The following is a 19,145-nucleotide window of genomic DNA, read 5'->3' as shown; positions in this document are numbered from 1 at the left end:
TGGTGTGTTTAGCCTTTAGTTCACCCATAGCGCTGACCTTCTCGTCTGCATCCGTTTAAACTCACAGGACAGAGAAGCTCCAGCTAGCTAGATGTCTCATGTGATCAGATTAACCATATTTACATTTGCGCTCACATAAAAACCAGGGATGGTGCGTTGCTCCACCACAACAACGAGCAAATAATGTGCATTTTTAAGAAAATAAAAGGCTTTCGACAGGGTGGATCTTACAAGCCTGTCGGTGATGGAAATTTTCCACCGTTGGCTGAGCTCAAACGAACACATGCTGAGGTTGACCTCATATTCATCATCGACAAACATGCTCAGCCTGTTTTACATGCATGGTTGTATTTTTGGTAATCGGTCGCATACATAAATAAATAACTACAAAAAAATGATCATAAATGATACACACAGTTTCCAGCGCTGAGAAACATTTAGCAGAACTTTGTTATACTGAGTCGTTGAGTCTAAAATATTTCATTTTTAGGATACAAGACACCTCAATAAAATTATTTGGTTTGAACCCCAAATCTTCAATGAAAGATCCTAATGTACACAAGAAAATCTGTGTTTTCACTTATTATGTGTGGCCTGAAGGCCATATCGAACACATGGGTCCAAAAAGGAAACAGGACTGAGGTGAATTATTTAAATTCTATCTTGATTTGATAAAGGCATAAAGGTCTTAATGAATTTTACTGGCTGGGCTAATACATTAACCTGAATCAATGTCTAAAACATGAAATATAGCAATTCTTTCAATGAAATGATTACACTTTTGATTCAGTATGAAACAATGAGTTTATTTTGGTTTTGCGTCACTTTTATTTTGCTCCCCTTTAGATCGATACCACACTGACCTCGTCTTTGTCAACCAGCCTGCTGTTACTGATGTCATCCATTTTGTTGCTGCAGTGGTCTTTTCAAATGTATGGTAACCAGAAAGACCCCTGCATTCACCTTTTCTCAATGGCATCCTCCACCATAAATTGTAGCTTTTCATTCTCCGTTGGCCTCATGACTTTGGCTCTGAGACGAGGGATGGGTCTAAGGGCGTTGACAGAAGTGTCAAATTGATAGTCTTCTTGTAGTATTTACTACAGTAATACTGCAGACAATGACTGCCGCACATCTGTTCATGGCAGAGAGAATATGTCGTAAAAGGAAATAATGTATGCACAAATAGCTACAGCTAGAGAGGAGAGGCAACACCCAAACACAAAAAAACATAAGCAGATATTCATACATACATATGACGGTATGTTCACAAAAGGCACAGAAACAGGGGCTGTGTGGCTGCATCCAAAACCTCTTTCATCTGGCGTTGCATTAAGAATGTATGACTGTGATTTTCATATAATGTGTGTCATATCACAAAGTGGCAGGTTTTCCAATTGTCCAATAATGATCTATTTGCCAATTCAATACTATTGAGGAAGAGACGGCAGGCAGACGTAAAATGAATAAAACATTGAACGGAGGGATCCTGACAGTTCCATTTCAATCTCTCCTTCTCTCTCTCTCTCTCTCTCTCAAAGTCTCTAAGAAGACTTGTGTGCAATTGGGGTAAAATCAGTACTTGGACGGTTGCCTGAGTTTGTGTGCACATTGCATTTCTCTGTTCTCTTTATCTCACACTAGACGCCTACGATGCACCACTTTCACAAGCAAAGCAAACGTCTTCTCGCATCTGCTCTCTTGTTTGTTAAGATAGTTTACTGGCAGTATCCACGCTGGCTGGTGTACACTGTATCCACGGCTAATTAGCTAATGCCATCTGAGCTAAATATAAATATAGGATACAAATGTGACCCTCTTAAGTGCAAATACACTGTAAGGTACAGTAAGTTGGGGGTGTTGGTGGATCTTTAAAACAACGATTATCATGTCTTAAAAAAAAAATTAAAAAAAAGGTGTGACCATCTCATTAGAGAAGGGACAAAAGGAGACAAAAAGACTGCAGGAAAATGAACAGGCAGCAAGCATGTTCACTTTTAAACTTTTTTTTATTATGCAGGTTTGAAATAAAAGAAGCATTGTGACACAAACAGATGCTGCTGGCAAGGGGAAAAAAAGGGAGCAGCACCCAAAATGTAAAAAATAAAGAAAAAAAAAATCATTGTTGTGTTCATCATCATTTTTATCAAACCAGAGGAAAAAAAACAATAAAATAAGAATAAAAATACACCTCCATTGTAAGAAGCAAAAGTGATCTAATTCTCTCATAAATAAGGAAACCTGGCTGATGGGCAACTAGCGAAAACAATATGTTGATAACCATTTAAAATATTTATCATTACTGGCTTTACAAATAAAATAACTACAATTGGCAGGTTTTTTTTTTTACACAACTTAAAATGTTATAGTTCTGTAACAACTAAAACTGAAATTATGCTACAGTAAAGAGATAAATACAGATGTCTTTGTCAGCAAAATGCATTTCTGTTAATCACACAAAAAGTTAAAAAGATGAGATCAACACAACCAAACACCAACTAGAAACTTATAAAAATCACTGTAATGTGGATGTGATGGCTCCATTCACATATTTCATTACTTCACTTCTGCATGTCGAGGAGACAGAATTTGACATTATGGTCAGACAAAATAAGAAAAGGGAGGGAGGTGGGGGGGTGGGGGGGTAGAGGGGACAGTTTGAGGCAATATCTTTTTTCTTTCCACCTGTAACATTATATCTCATTTTATCTCACAGCGTTTCTTTCTCTCTTTCTATCTCTTTCCTCTCTATCTCTCACCTGGCTCTTTCCATTTAATGATCTGCAGGACACATATTGTGTATTCAGTTTTAGATTGAACTTTATTGGAAAAAAACACACCAGTGAGCACAGATTTAATGCAAGAACGAGAGTGTGAAATACTCCTCTGAAATCCAGCTGCACAAGGCTGTTAAAATTCACGAGAAAGACTCGACACTCGAACACTGAGACACTCTTGCACGCAAGTGTGTGTCCGCGCGCATACACACTCAACTGTGCACGTCATGAATGGGGTACATTCTAACGTCCAGACACACACACACACACACACACACACACACACACACACAAAATGACTTACATGTAATATTAAAGAAGAAACAAATCTATCTGGACTTCCAATTCCCAATTTGATCCCATAAAAGTGATATTTACAATCACACTGTGACAGCTCAGTAGACCTCAACAGGTCTTTAATATTAAAAAAAGATTATTTTTGTTTTGTTTCTCTTCCCGACCCAAGCTTTTTGTATTAATTTGCAGGCCCTTAAGCAAAGCTACCATAACATCTAAGCCTGCGATGAACCTACTAGAAGTTAATATGTTTCTACAGTACAGGGCCCAACGCTTATTGGCAAAAAAAAAGAGGAACAATTTTGCAAGCCAGAAATAAATAAAACAACAACAACAACAACAACAACAACAAAAAAGGAAAAAACACAAAAGGAAATTAAAATGATTAAAGAAGAGGAAGAGCATTTTTTTTCTTCTCATTCTAATTAAAGCTGGATGGGGTCCCTGAGGGGACTTTGACGGTGACACAGAAGAGGAGTGCTCTACAGCCCGGCCTGCATCGGAGAGAGCATAGACACACCACTCAGAGAGGAGGGTGGGAGCAGGAGGGAGGGGAGGGGGGCTTTGTAAGTGCTTGGCAAATTTTAAACAGCAAGAGGACTGCTAATACATTAAGTGGTACAGACAGCAGTCATCTAGTCAAAAAACTCTGGTCACAAATTCTTCTAGAAAGAGAGAAATAATAATTACATTGACAAAAAAAGGTGGTGGTGGTGTTTGGGAGGCGGTGTGTGTGTGTGTGTGTGTGTGTGTGTTTGTATGTGTATGTATGCACTTGTATGTTAAGTGTGAACTGTATGTAAGTGTGTGCATCAGAAGAGGGTTGGGGGGATAGAGGTGAGGGAGGGTGGGGGGGAGTAGATTCTTCGGTGTCGTATTTTTTTCGACCGAGCATGATCTTCAGTTTCAGGTGAGGTAGAGTGGCTTGTCCCTGCCAATCATGCTGCCACTGGAGGGAAAAAAACAAAAAACCAAAAAACAGTGGCACAGGTTAGATTACGCACAAAGATACAGTGATAAAGAAAAGACGGATTCAAATACAGAAGAACAGAAACAATGCAGGTGTATTTTCTACTGATTGTAAATACTTTTCAATCCCTGATGGCCACAATTTAAGCTGAAACACCCATTCTCTTAGCCTCTGCCTTGCTCTAACCAAAACCCTGTAAATAAACAAAACATTTCATAGTACTTTAGCACGATGTAGACTTAGAACATCTTTCAGTGCCGCAGGACTGCGCAGCCTGCCAAACAATAACAGTGAAAACTTGTGTTAGGAACATCTGTTTTTTACTGCTGTCTGACAAACACATGACAAGCTCTATTATCTCACCATTACTTCTCCAGCTGTCTCCCTTGTCTCACTGGAACCGAGCTGACAATTTTCAACACTTATATTGTGAAAGAAGTGGGAGAGCCATCTGACGTGACTATATATGCTTATTTCTAAGAGGGTTCTGGTCTAATACTTGGATTGGATCGTATCTGTGTGACAAATTCAACCTGCAAACCTTAAATTAACAAGGTAACAATGGAGGCATTTTTTTTTTACTTTTTCACAATATATATTACAGCAAAACAAAATGTCCATTTGGTTGAACTCAATTAATTTGTCTCCCCTTCAAATGTCATTCAAAACTGTAAGATTTGATGAGCTGCAGTAACAAACGTTGCTGTGGAAAACACTTTGGGAAGCAAATAAAACATTCTCCTGTGTCTCCACTGACCTGCAGTGGTTGCCACACTCCCGATTGCAGTATTCACTGTCCCAGTCATGGCTCTGAGCCACTCCAGGGCCTGGACCAGGGCCAGGGGCTCCTGGAGACTGGGAACCCCCAATGCTCTTCTGATACTCTGACTGGAGGTGGGAAAAACCCTGGAGAAAGAAAGAAAGAAAGAAAGACAGACAGAAAGAAAGTTAAACCAACATCTTAAAGTATAAACTAGTTCACAGCAGTAAGTGTGTCCCAGTTTGTTACTATACCTGCTGCCCAGGAGGTGGGGAGTGAAGAGAGGCCTGCAGCCCCATCTGGTGAGAGATGATTGGCTGGGACTGGACCTGCTGCATGCGGATAGGCTGGTTGAGGAGCGAGCTCTGGTGCAGGGAAAGCTGCTGGTGGGGGTGAAGGGGTGGGCTGATCTGGAAGGAGGAAGGGGGAGAGGCACTAATGCTGGGCAGCATCTGCGATTGGCTGAGCGTCTGCGACAGGGTGTGGCGAGGGGCGTGTCCTGCGTAGCTCTGCAGGTCGGTGAGAGGGAAGGCCCCGGGCCCCAGGTAGGGCGACGACGGCTGGGGTGGAGGTGGCACACTGTACAGGGGCGGGTTGGCTGGCATCATATGTGGAGAAGCCTGGCTCGTTTGGGCACTTTTTGTCTCCACGGGATCATTATATGTCTAGAGGGGAGGGACGAAGGAAAATGGTTACACTCATTGTAACAATACCATCAGTCTTTAAAGATGATTTCAGTTTAAACCAACATGGATCTTATTTAGTTTTCATTGTGCAATGAGGGATTTTTGAGTGCTCACTTTAAAGTGGTTTGGATAATCTGGCTAAACTTTTGTCTGACTGTTCATATTTCTTTCCTCTGTCTGACTTTATTAATGTCGCCATGTTGTCAGATCTCAACCATTTCTTCGAAGAGTACAATGTTATCATAACCACAAGAAATGATAGTCAAAGCTACAAAGAACCACGTTGTAATAAACTGGAATTATCCTTTAAGGATATATCAGTGAAATATTAACAGTGTGCACCTTGCTGAAGTGTTGGTAATGTCTAATTCCCCCCCGGGGATCAATAAAGTATTTCTGATTCTTCTAATGGTTAGGACTTAAATTCTTAATGTATTACAAATTGATTTGCTTCTTTTTTTGGTGTAAATGAACTGTAGTAGTTTTGCACAGTAGTTCTGCCAGTAGTGTGACCTTGTGTCCAAATTGCAAAATACATACTCATGGTATCAAAATGTGCAATTTTAGTATGCAAATATAGTGTGAGACGGACATGAGCATGCATACAACAGCTGATGGAGCTGATGGTCACTAAATGATAAAACTGTCCCATGATTCTTTGCGCCTCCTCATTACCCTGAGACAACCCTCTCATGGGATGATTTCAAAACAATATGTCAATGAAGCAAAAGAAAGGAGCTGCTGGCATCGGCAAAGGCAATTATTTAAATAACTACATGAAATAAATTGAAAAGTGATTCTTTCAAGAAACTTGTATTTGATGTGAAAATAGTTGTATAGTAACAGTGTACATTAATTCTATACTATTCATTGCCTAAAGTATTTATAGTATGTTTAGCCATGTGGCTAATGCTACTCATGGTCACCGCTGTGTTCCTCTTCTCTTTATTTATTTATTCCACACAAACCTGTGAGGCTCGAAACACACACACACACACATTCATTCATTCTGCAGGTCTTTCGGTCTCCCTTCCTTTCATGAGGTGGTGTATGTATGAAATACATCCAGTGTTTCTCATTAACTGTCAGACTGACTGGAGTGATGTGTGGTGGTCTGCTATTTAGTAATGGCTCACATCCATCCCTCTGAACCCCTGAAATAATCAATGGAATGGGATGGAGGGATGGATAAAAGAGAGGGACAGATACATTTGCAGGGTCAAGTGGAAAATGAAATACTGAAGAAATAGAGTGAAGGGAGAGGGAAAGAGTGAGAGGAGGGGTGTGATTTGCTGCACCTTATTTTATTTTAACGGGAAATTTCAGGATGATGTATTGCAGTAAAATTATTTCATATTCATCAGAGGAAATACAGTATATGAACAGTATATGTGTTAAATGAGAGTTTATGGGGATTGAAACATTTATGAAATGATGAAATCTGTGAAATTTACAACATAGTGTGACTTTTTTAATTTAGACTTTTTTAAATAACATTCTGTACTTGGGAGTCTTTGGATTCAAATGAACACACGAGAAGTGCCATGAGATACAGTGGGAAGCAATCAAACTTTCGTTTTTGTTCCTCTTCTCCCAAACAAACCGACATGCGTCTCAAAACAAAAAGGCAACAGGTGCACGCTGGAGATGTGAATCCTTCAAATGATACTCCAATTACCTCCAATTCCACCCACCCCAATTCACTTTGAAAAGACTCCTTCATTGGTAATTTAAAAAAGAGAGTCGCGTTAAATCATGAGATTCAGCCCTACATTCAGACTGGCTGGTCCTGAATGAGTGAGTGGGGGGGTTGCAGGTTTATTTTTGTCAGTCAGTTTTTTGACTGGCAATCTACCAACATATAGTATCAATCAAGCCTCTGTATAGGAGCTCTGACATGAATGTCTAATTGCACCAAAGACAAGAGATGAGAATAGTCTTTTTAGTTGAAAGTATGCCACAGTGAAGAGGCTGATGAATTAACTATTCATGCCTTAATCAAGGTGCTTGTTTTCGGCCCATGAGCATGAGAGGAAGTGTGGCGCTGTGCGGAGGGGAGGAAAGAGGACGGGGAGAGGGAGGGGGAAGAGGAGGAGCTTGGCATATGCTAATGCAATTTAGAGTTGTGTTTCGAAAAACAATGCAGAAACACTGAAATGAAATGCAGTGCACCAACAGATTGAAACACGCCTGTACTGTGATAACTATTGTATAAGCCTTGCAGATGTAAGAAGAGTGGGGGAGAACATTTTATATCAGCTTTTAAACACATGGAACCTTTACAATGTGGGTTTGGTTTTTATGCAATCAAGAGTGTTAATGTAAACTGGAGTAAAGAGGGAGCAAACCTCAGCCAACACGTTAGTGGCCCATCAGGGAGGACAGAGGCCCTGTTTGCACCTGGCGTCTTGGGTGATCTGGTCACAAGTGGACAGCTTTAAGTACAGGTGTGAATGCAACCAAGATGCATCGAGGACGCATTGAGATCCGATTGCTCAGACCGCATTCGAAGGTGGTCTGGGTCGCATGTGGCCACATTCTTTTAGCAGTGTGTCCTGGGGCACATCGAAGGACCGCCTACTCAAATGACGTCCTCTGTGAGATCCGATCACAAGTGGCCACTCGAGACGCAGGTGGAGACGCATTCTAATGCCAGGTGTGAACTGACGTACTTAGAGCTCCACTTGTGTTCGGATCAACCAAGACGCATGTTAATGCCAGGTGTGAACAGGGCCAGAGACTCCAGGAGGACAGCAAATTATAGGTAATATCCAATTCTGCTCTTACATGTGCACACTGATGAGCGCACACACACACACACAGACACATACACAGACACAGTGAACTATTACTTTTCATTTCTCCCCAGGTTGCAAATTGGGTGTGTTTGAGGCCTAATTTTCACTGTTCTCCTCTGAGCACACACACACACACACACACACACCGTCTTTCTCTCTCACACACACACATATGCACAAACATACTAACCCCCTCTGTGCAGCTCTTTCCTTGGAATAAGAGCGAGAGGAATTCTGTCTAATTTATCATCCCTTATATCGCCGCTGACCCATGTATATCAAAGATGTGACCCCCGTGGTTACCTTGGAAACGAGACTGGCTCTGTAGGCGGCCAGGGCTTTCAGGTACTCCTTCTTAGCTGCCTCTGTTTTCCTCTTGTAGCTCTGCAGGAGCAAACACAACAACAACAACGATTGATTACAAGGCGATGCCAAAGGCTAAAATGACCCTGTGGTCCACACTGACTGATGTGGATGAGATTCTGGGAGTCATGGTGTGATTGTGTGACCCGGCAGTGTGCTCTGTGACGGAAAACATATCAAATGCTTTCATCGCACAGCTATCAAGTCAAGAGGATTTGACCATCTGCATGATGTTGCTGCATTTGAATCATTTATTTCTTCAAAATGTCCAAAATGAAAAACCAAGAAAGCTTGTGCGCAATAACAGGAGAAAATAGAGTTTGAAATATTATGGAGCTAAATGAGGAGTGAGAAGCTGTTTGTCATTTTGTGTACTGCTTCTCAGCCTCTTCTTCTATTAAGGCTGTTGCTCATCTCTTAATCAGAGATGATGTCCCAGCAAATCATTCAGACGAGGGAGAAAAAAAAATAAAAGAAATCAAAACAGCATTAGCAAAGAGGCAATCTCAAGCCTTCTGAATGAACCTCAAATGATGCATTAAGACAGGGAATTCAAGTTAATGTCATCACATGTCACTCACGGGCTCTTTATAGCTGCCACTGCCTTTTTGATGCGGGGGAAAACAAGTCACAAAAAGTCCACCCTTAAATCGATGAGGAAGACTCAGATCTTAACTCCTCCCTGAAGCATTTCAATATGAAGGAGAATGTGTGTGTGTTTTGTGTGTGTGTGTGTGAATGCAGTGGGTAATTACTGATCCTCAGTGAGAGACTGTCTGTGGCTCCATGGATGGGGTCATTTCTTTCAAAGAGGTGGGGTAGAATAACCATTAAGCATTCATGTGTTGCCAAATGCACATAGGCTGGCAGCTGCTAACACATACAGTCAATAAACAAACAGACACACACACAGAACAGCAAACAAACCCGGATGAAGACGGATACAATCTCTTGCTCAAACAGCTGATGTTTATCCTCTTACACATCCCTATTTACAGTATATTTATTATTTCACTTCCATTATACACATTCAGATATTTATGAACAAGACTGCATTGAGTTAAGAACTCCAAAATACAGGAAAAAAGCAACAGATTTTCATAACAAAAACAGATAATCCCCATTAAGAGTTACAGTTCATGTAAAAAAACAAAAAAGGGACAACCCTACCCCTCACCCCTTAAATATTGATAGAGCCAAGGCTGCCTCTTTAATGAACCCCAAACTACTCCCAGCAGCTTTAATTTCAAATTAATTTAACACAGCTAATGATTCGCGCAACGACGGATACTTTTAAATAAATTACCATGCCTAAGGATGTCTAATTATTCCAAAGTGAGTGGATTCATTAGCAATTGAAGCCGTCAGAGGCTGCAGGTCAGTATGAATTAAAAATAACAAAGCTGCAAGGGGAGAGCATATGCCTCCATCGTAATCCTGACACAGAGGTGTCCCGCCTGAATTAGCCCCTAATTGTACCTTAATGAAATGTTCTTGTTTGATAACCAGTTAATTACATGAGACAATAACTCTGCACCCTGCTGACACTGAAGGGAGTGATTACCCCGACGACCGAAAGACCGAGCGACCGGTGTGAGGAGGAGGAGGAGAAAGGGGAGGAGGATGAAGAGGAGGAGGAAACAAACGGGAAGAAGAGAAGGTGGAGAGATGAGAGGGGTGAAAAGGAAGGTAGTGGAGGAGAGGAAAGGAGAGGATGCCAACTTACAAATGAAAAGGTGGACAAAGAGGCAGAAAACTAAAAATAGACGGATATCTTTGGATCTATGGATGCTAAAATTCATCCCATACAAGGAGTTTAAAATCAAAGCATGCCGTTTAAACAAAGTGACAGTGTTCTTTTCCTTCTATCTCCGACCTTTCACCGATACACAGCTCCAACACAGCAGACTCAATTAAATAAAGCAAAGGTCTCTCCTCCCTCCTACCCAACTCCGTTATCACTGTTCCTCCCCACTGCTGTAAAAAAGGGAAAAATTGATCTTAATCTTAAATAACAAAAACAAGAAAAATGTTCTTTTGTGTTTCTGGGGCAGCTTTAACATGTAGTCACCTTGAGGAATAACGCAGCCCAAACAACGCATTGATCTTGCGCTATAAAACAGCGGCCTTCGGGAATTAAAAAACGCTGTATAGCGTGCAGGCATTCGAAAACATCTTAATAAAAAAGAAAATATGAACATAAACATGAATAAAAAAAATACTTTGTTCTACCGAACTCAAGGGCGACACTGGAGAATACACAACGACACGAGCAAAAAGGGGAAAAGGCACACTGAAGCTCAAAAAAAATAAAAAAGAATCACAAAAAGAACACAAATCACAACAATGAAACTTCTGATCGTTTCTTCAGTAAAATACAGCAATGAAACATGCTGCCTTTAACGCATTTATGTGAATTCAGTTGCATGGTGTGTTTGAGAAGTACTGAAGGTAATTGGAAACAGGGGCCACGTTCTAGTTAAAACAAGGCTGTGTGTAGGGGAAGGGTTGTGTTTACGTTCTGGTGCTCCTGCAAGGCTCCAGAGGGTCTGACTGTGACATTATAGAACACACCTCATCGGTCCTACAGAGATGAGGTGACAGCCAATGTTGGAAAGAAAAGAAAAGAAAAGAAAAGAAAAGAAAAGGCATAACAGCATATACATCAACAGATCAAGAGCAGGGAGAGATAGAAACCCTGGCATGGACAGTTTCATTCTAAACGCATTTTACTGGTCAGCAGTTGTGGATACAGTATGCGCTAATATGTTGTTATATTAAACCAAACGTGGACATTTTAATATCTATTTAGTATTACCATGCAGTAGCTGAATTGGTTACACTCTGTAAATGCACGGTTAACAAGTTTATCCATTTGTTGTGCTGGAATAAGTGACAGTGCTATCACAGAGAATAATTAGAGCAATCACAGTGTTATTGCCCAGACAGGGTACTACATTTCATTCCATAATGACATCATTACCTCAAGTTAATTATGTGCCTTGCGAGGTGACACGTTTGATTAAACACATGAATGCACAAACAAATCAAAAAATTAGCTGTGGAACGGCACAATAAATGGTTGAATTTTTAATGGTGGAATTGCCCTTTTGTTGGTTTCGTCCCTGTTCCCAGGTAATACTGTGACGGACAAATGCATTTAGAAGAAGAGAGAGACAGACAGAGAGAGAGAGAGAGAGAGAGAGGGAAAGAGAGAGCATTGCATCTACAGGGCAAAATCTAAGGTGAAAAAGACGCCAGGACACAAAGGGTTAAGAAGCACAAACAATAACATTTCAGGAGCAGATGTCCTTGAGGCAAAACCAAGGACAAGGCAATTGCTAATCTTGTATTCCCAGCATGATCAAATCACCAGGCAACAGATATAAATAAAAGGACAGGAAATGAGGAATTCACATTCAAGGGTGTCAGCGGCGAAATGAAGATTCATGGTGAAGAGCCCCGGTGAAGGCGGCAAAAATTAACTGCAAATAAAAGGGACAGACGGCCTCCAAAGTCCAGCGTATAAAGTAGGTTTGGTGGGAGAAAAACACACACATGCTAGATAGGGTCTAGTCGATGGCGGCTGGGGCTGAGGAGAATGGGCTGCACTTTGTCATGGAGACAGGTGCTTTTATTTGACACCCAATAGGCTGCGCCCTGACTGGATATTCTAAAAATATGAGTCTGCGCATGATCATCAGACTGTCTCGTTTTCCATTCATTTCACACCATCATTTGTTACAGCAAACACATAGAAACCTCTTTGACTTTGTCTGTTGGTCTGGAATGCTAAAATGAAGTAGAAAATGTGCTGGACGGAAATGCTCTAAACTGCAGTAAATGTTGATGCAGTTCCATATGCACAGGTCAGACAGTAATAAAATTAAATTGAGTGAAAATATTCAGGGAAATACATCTACACTGCTGATGGTGGCAAACTTTTTCACTGCATTAGAGACAGGATGATAATAGATTTGTACCAGTTGTTCAGTGCTGCTGGTGCACATCTAATTCACAAATAAATGTGTAAAAAAAAAAGGTTTCAAGGCAATAGATGCATGACTCTCACTTCATAAAATAAGTATCTAGTATGCCTCACTGTCATGCAGGTTGTTATTATGAAGAGTGAGGGACAACTATCTCATTTTAGAAGAGAAATCTATTTTACATTTCCATTCCAGTTCTTAAAACATATTCTCATGCAGTTTTAGCATACAACAAACACATTATGTCGGTAATACACTTTTGAAATTGGATAGCTCCATCATACCCAGGGTAGACCTCTGTGATGTATACAGTGTTTACTGTAGATCATGTATTACACTATACAGTATGAAGGATGCTTCTATGCTTACATAAACAACTTAACTTGACCGCTCTTTCAGTAACACTAACTCTAATGGGCCCCTGCCAGGTAGCTTTATAAACTAGTCATAATATTGTGACAAGCAATAGCAGAGCTGCAAGCTTTCCTGTTAAATCTTTGCAGCTGCATGAGACAGATAAATACAGTAGATACAAACAGAGTCTCGGTGTGTTACAACAGAGAGACCACAACCTAAAAATTTGGGAGGTTTTAAACTGATTTCATGCCACTTACTAACATTTGAATATGTACCACATCATTTGACTAGTGGCTAGTCAACTATTGGTCTCCTCTGTGCTGAGTCAAGGTGTCATAACTAAGTACCTTAACTGAAAGGTAGAAACGCACTGTAATGAAGTAAGTCAGTGAACGGACTCAGTTGTGTCAGGCACATTACAACATTTATCTTAAGTTTGCTAACATTAGCCACTTTAAGCTACTGGTCATACCAGACCAAGAAAGGCTGCAGCAGCAAAACCTCTGAACATATTAAATTGAGTAAGGGTGTCTTTAATTTCATGTGAATTTTAATTTACAAGAAGAATGTGTTATTTCTTCTTTCAAATGTTGCATAGTCCTGCAAAGGTCAATCAACAACACATTCTCCATATTCTGCACATGTACACAAAATGAATCTACCTGTTTCTGCTCCTCTCCCAAGCCGTCCCACATGGAGGCTACTATCTTGGATACGTCTCCAAAGGTGGCGTTGGGATTCTGTCCTTTAATGGCTGCCTGGGTGTCTCTGAAGAACAAGGCGTAGGCTGACACAGGCTTTGTAGGCTCATTGGGGTCCTTCTTCTTCTTCTTTTTTTGGGGTTTGGGCTTGGGCTTCATCATCTCCGAAGACGGCCGCTTCTCGCCCGTGATCTGGAAGACCATCAAAAACACACAAAAAACAAAGCAGCTTATTGACACTGCAGGAACAAGGTCGACCAATTCAGCTAGAGTGAATAATTGCAACTCTGATGAATGCTTATAACATTGGGTCCAGGTGGAGCATGTACACTTCATTAAATTCATTAATTAAAGGCTCTCTGTTCAAAATGTATGTTGTCAGCTTTTGAATATTGCAGCAATGTTTCACTGACAGTTTGACAGCACTTTTTTCTGCCTTACTTTGTCAAAAAATAACATCTGTTAGTTGAATTTATCAAACCTTTTCAAATCTTTATTTTTCAGTTGTTCAGCAAGTCATACATTCTGACTTTTCTTGCTGGGGGTGGAAGAAATTTTAAATCGCCTGCTGTATCTGCTCTGGCTTTGATGTGGTCTCAGAATGAATCGGGGAGAGAGCAAATGGAATTACTTACTGATAGGAGAGGTGGTAATCATTTTTATTCACACACAGTGAGAAGCACAGCAGAGATGTATGGGAAATATGTTTTCTTTAACTAAAGAATCCCCTTCATGTTATACTGTATCACTGCAAGCTAGCATTTAAACACACAGATGAATCTGAAACACTGTGGATGTGGCAGATTCAATTATACACTCATTCACATTCCCCTGATGGATACGAAGCAAATCCACGGAGACATTGGGTCGGTGGGCAATTTATGAAAACAGTTTTACAGATTTACATACACCAAATGAATGTAAACAAGTGTCCTTCTCTTCTCATTTAAATGAATGAGTGATTTAAATGAAGCAGTGGTCGGTTTCAAATCAGACTGTATATGACTCCAATGAGAAAATTAGGTGCCAACACCTTGTGTCTGTGTTGTTGACGGTGCAGCCCATTAAAATATCCCTCACATCTGTAAATAACGGAGGTCTCTTCACTTTGATGTACAATATCTCTAATATTACTCCAGGGAAAAAGATTTAATGTGTGTGTGCAAGAGTTTGCCAACAAACTTACAAACATGCCATGGTGGTAATGAACTGTCAGCTATTCGCAACTGTATAATTGGAAAGGAAATTTGTCTGAGGGTGAAATTATCTCGGACAAAAGGACCAAGACAAAATTGTGTTGCTTTTAAGTGCGAACCAGATTTTGGAAATGGTGCCGCTCAGAATAAAGAAAAAGGGACAATTTTAAGTAACAAAACATGTTAAATTCAATCATGAACAAAATACTTCAAATCAATTTTCTCTCAAATTTGACACCACAGTGCACCACTCAGACACAAAATAAAAGATAAAAAAATGGCTTCAGTTCCCCTCAACAGCAACATTTTCCAGCCAACCAAATCAAAAGCACAAGCATGGCTACCCCTAAGTCCCTGTTTAAACCCAACACAACACAACACAACCATCTCTGAGAAGCACTGCCAAGCCCTCGCCTCCTACTCCACTACTACAAGCTAGAGAAGCGTTGCCACATCAGTACCTTTGAATGAGGATCAGTCTCCTCTTCCTGATTGGAGCTTGAGGGGGAGGGTGTGGCCGATTTACTTCCGGGAGGTGAGGGGGAACCATGGGGCAGTGAACTCCGGCTGACCTGAGGGTTTAGCTGGGAGAGTGCGCTCATGGGGTTGGGCAGTATCGGAGGAGAGCTGTTTATCAGGGGGTGGTTACGGGCGGGGTCATAATGAGTGCCGTCTGGGTGCTGGTGATGGTGTTGCTGTTGGTGGTGGTGCAAAGCCATCTCCTGCATCTGGGGTGAGAGAAGAACACCAGCTTTACTATCTTCTCCTCTACTCAAAGTAATAAAAGTTTGCCAATTAGCCAAATATGCAAAGACTTAGAAGTGGAGATGACATTTTTAAATTTGAGGAAAATATGCATGTGTTCTAACAAAAAAGACAAAAAATAACTTACAAAAAATTGAGATGTTATGTAATGAGGGTAATGTGTCTGTTGGCAGAAACTAGACAGACAAAAAAACCCTCTTACAGGTCTCACTGTTAAACTGAGGCTGGTGGTTAGAAAGCTTCTCTTTTCTTTCTCAACTGTCTTTTCTCAGGACAGCAACAGGCACTATGTTCAAACATGTAGGTTTGTGGTTTAAGTTTATCTATTTTACTTGTTTGGTACCTGACTTCAGCACTGACATTCATAAAGGGGCACATTTTGAATACTGGGAGGAAATATATCATTAAAAAAACAAAGAACTAAATATAATCCGTCCAACCAACCAAGACAACTTACTCAGACATTAGAAGACATCTACTTACTCCCTAAAGGCTAATACCATTCACTCTTAGCTAACCGGACCAGAAAAACATGAATACAGCATCTGTGACATAGTTTTCTGAAGGCTCATTTTGAAGCCTGGTAGCCTTTGGGTTTATTGCCTGCTGCCATCTTTTTCAGTTTCCGAAGACAGAAAATCTAGATTTTTAAATGAGTTGGAGCTGGATGGAGCCTGATGAGAGCAGCAGTCAACACGGCTCACTGTGATAGGCTTAGACAGCTGTCAATCAAACAAATATGACCCAAGTATGCCCCTTTTTTAAAGACATTGATTTTTTTATACAAAGTTATTTTGAAATCACTTTAAAAACACTCACTAGGAGAAGTGAAATCTGCTATTGAGAGCTTAAAACAGCTATAATCAATATTTCTATATAAACAATAGATCACATGACTGTAGTGATGAAGCCACAGAGACTTATCATCCAACTCTACAGTTCCCCTCAGCTCTACGGAGCCTTTTAGCATCTTTTAGCTCATTATTGGTTTTCCGGCCCACAGCTGTTTTGGTTCATTTTCACTCCTTTCATAGTGTTGTTTAAGGCCACAGATGGCAGCTGTTTCCAACAAAAATGCTCTAAAAACCGGCTGTACACTACCTGCTCCGCACTAAATGGTGGACAGATACAGTTAGCGACTAGCTGGTAAACATATATTATATCTAACATATGGGACTTAAACGATGAGATGATCAAACGAAAGCATATATTGCCGTATAGATGTGAAAAATTAGCAACTGTTATTGGCCAAAAAGTTATTGCAGGTTAATCAATGAAAACAATCTACTCTTTTCCATTCAAGTCAAAGTTTTGAGCCATTAGGGGAACTGTACCTCAAGCCATATTTTGCTTTGCTTCACCATTCAGCCATGTAACACACAGGCCCACGATCACTTAGCTCAAAATGAGGGGGCTCTCTATTGCAGTTAAAGGTACAATCCATGGTTCTATTGGATTCTATAGGCAATCACTAGGAAATGCAACAAGTGCAGGCCCTCCAGGGTCCTTGAGACACAGTGGCCTGGTTGGTGGTTGTGGGAAGACTTTAGTTCCTGCTTCTGAAAATTAAGTTTTAAGAAGCTAGAAATCTCAGCACCTTGCAAAGCAACGCTTGTGTCAATGGCATTGATCAACCCCCTGCAGATATATTATGCTCACTGTGGGCTTTGAAAGAGAAAAGTGTTACCTTCTGCCACGTTAAATAACACCGTTTTCAAAAAGAAATAGAAACAAAAACGGTCCTCGCAGCTGGAGAATGACCTCCGCAAGGAGAACACCCTTCAGAGTAATTACAGAATTAGACGCTCACAAAGATAAAAAAAAAAAAAAAGATCTTCAGTAATAACTGCATCAAAAGCTTTTCTTCAAGATTCATCAGGACACAACATGAGCATGGACCAAAGGATGCTTTTAATGCAGGCATAAATGGGCATGTTTGGCAATTTACAGATCAGAAAGTGATGAGCTAGCATTTGTTAGCTCTATTAAACATTTATGAGTTAAATAATACATTACACATTAGTGAAGTACTAAAAAGATCAAATTGAAAAGGCCCGAGCATATGAGGTCTTGATAAACACGAGTAGAGGTTCAGAGATGAAGGCTCGCTCTCTAATCATAATTGGTCCCAGTAGATTGCTAGAATAAAAATGCACAACAAAGTAATGTTGTAGGAGGCTCTGCCCTGCTTTGAAAACTCATAATATTCACACGACATTAGATTCTGTGTTTGCCTCAGCAGCTGCTCACAAAAGGCAGCCATGAACAAAGACATTCCTTTTGCATTTCAAATAACCAAGCGCTAACCTCCCCCATCCATGGCAGTCTCCAACTTCCAATCATAATTCAAAACACCATCACTACACTTATTAAAACATGAGGAAATAGCCTCAGCAAAATAAGTAGTAAGACAGAAAAAAAGGAAGAAAGGGGAAAGAGAAGGAAATAGAAATCCATTAATTTTCCATTTTCCATGGACTTGCTCTTTAAGGGTCCTCACAAACCAAGAAGCATTGAAAAACCAATTAATCAAACATGAATGGCCTATCATAGCTATAGCAGACGCGTTTCCATAGCAACAGCCTCCAGGCAAAATTGTCACCCTTTAATCTGAGCCACACCATGTTTAATATAAACAAGAAGGAGACATGCAGAGCAGAGGAGTTCACCGGGGGGAAAGGCAGCATGGCATCGTGGGTACTGGGCTACTCGTAAGAGTAGAGACAGAAAAACGCAGGGTCACTCACTTACAGTTCATCTACATCTAATAAACACATTTTATTTCACCTTATTCTTGTGAAAGTCCTAGAGATGGCTTCGGATGAGAGTTAAGTTAGATTTCTTTTTAATAAAAAATTTAATAATTCACTGTACGTCTTGATTTTGTTTGAATCAAAGACACATTTCGTCTGCTATCATTTCTATTCACCCTCATAGTTCATAGCATTGACTCAATTTTCATTAGAGCTGAGTGTTCTGTCCTAACTCATGAAGCAGTTAGTCACCAGAAGACACAGAAACAAATGTGTTCCCGTGAAAGTATAGTTAAAGTTGTAGCATATAGCTATTGTAAAAGCAATGACATATCAAGTCTTTGATATGTGTGAAAGTATGCATTACCGTACCTTGTTGCAGTTACTAAAAGCAGCTATATACAGTAACACCTAAAGGACTCATTACTCAAAACGCTCCTGCTGTGATGATTTACATCTAATAGTCTAATGTCGTTTTTTTTTTTTTTTTAAATGTCTCAGAGTGCTTTTAGTTGGTGCTTTCACCTGTGTGAGACAGACAGAGCAAGAAGTTATCACATAGCGCCATCAAGCCCGAGCTAAATAAAGCGAGCGACAGACGGCTGTACAAATATTATGAAAGAATCTGACAAAGGTTGCCGGTTGCCATAGGTACTGTATGCTAATTCCTAATGGTGTCATCCGAATGGCTGGCCAAAAGAGGGGGGAGTAGTGCACAGTGAGTAACAGGATT

General features: G+C 40.4%; 1 protein-coding gene across 1 annotated transcript in view; it reads right to left on the bottom strand.

Moving 5' to 3' along the window:
- Positions 1 to 3,930: 3,930 nt before the first annotated feature.
- The window catches only part of tox2 (TOX high mobility group box family member 2), an 88,632-nt gene continuing 73,417 nt past the window's right edge, over positions 3,931 to 19,145 (bottom strand). The window contains exons 5-10 of the mRNA XM_070903261.1: positions 15,355 to 15,622; positions 13,660 to 13,901; positions 8,592 to 8,672; positions 5,059 to 5,469; positions 4,802 to 4,950; positions 3,931 to 4,023 (exon numbers count right to left, since the gene is read on the bottom strand). Coding sequence (XP_070759362.1) covers positions 3,981 to 4,023; positions 4,802 to 4,950; positions 5,059 to 5,469; positions 8,592 to 8,672; positions 13,660 to 13,901; positions 15,355 to 15,622 — 1,194 coding nt within the window. The 3' untranslated portion in view covers positions 3,931 to 3,980. The remainder of the gene's footprint in view (positions 4,024 to 4,801; positions 4,951 to 5,058; positions 5,470 to 8,591; positions 8,673 to 13,659; positions 13,902 to 15,354; positions 15,623 to 19,145) is intronic.

This window comes from Enoplosus armatus, chromosome 3, assembly GCF_043641665.1.
Source record: "Enoplosus armatus isolate fEnoArm2 chromosome 3, fEnoArm2.hap1, whole genome shotgun sequence".
Classification (NCBI taxonomy): domain Eukaryota; kingdom Metazoa; phylum Chordata; class Actinopteri; order Centrarchiformes; family Enoplosidae; genus Enoplosus; species Enoplosus armatus.
This window is presented reverse-complemented; position numbering and strand designations above follow the sequence as displayed.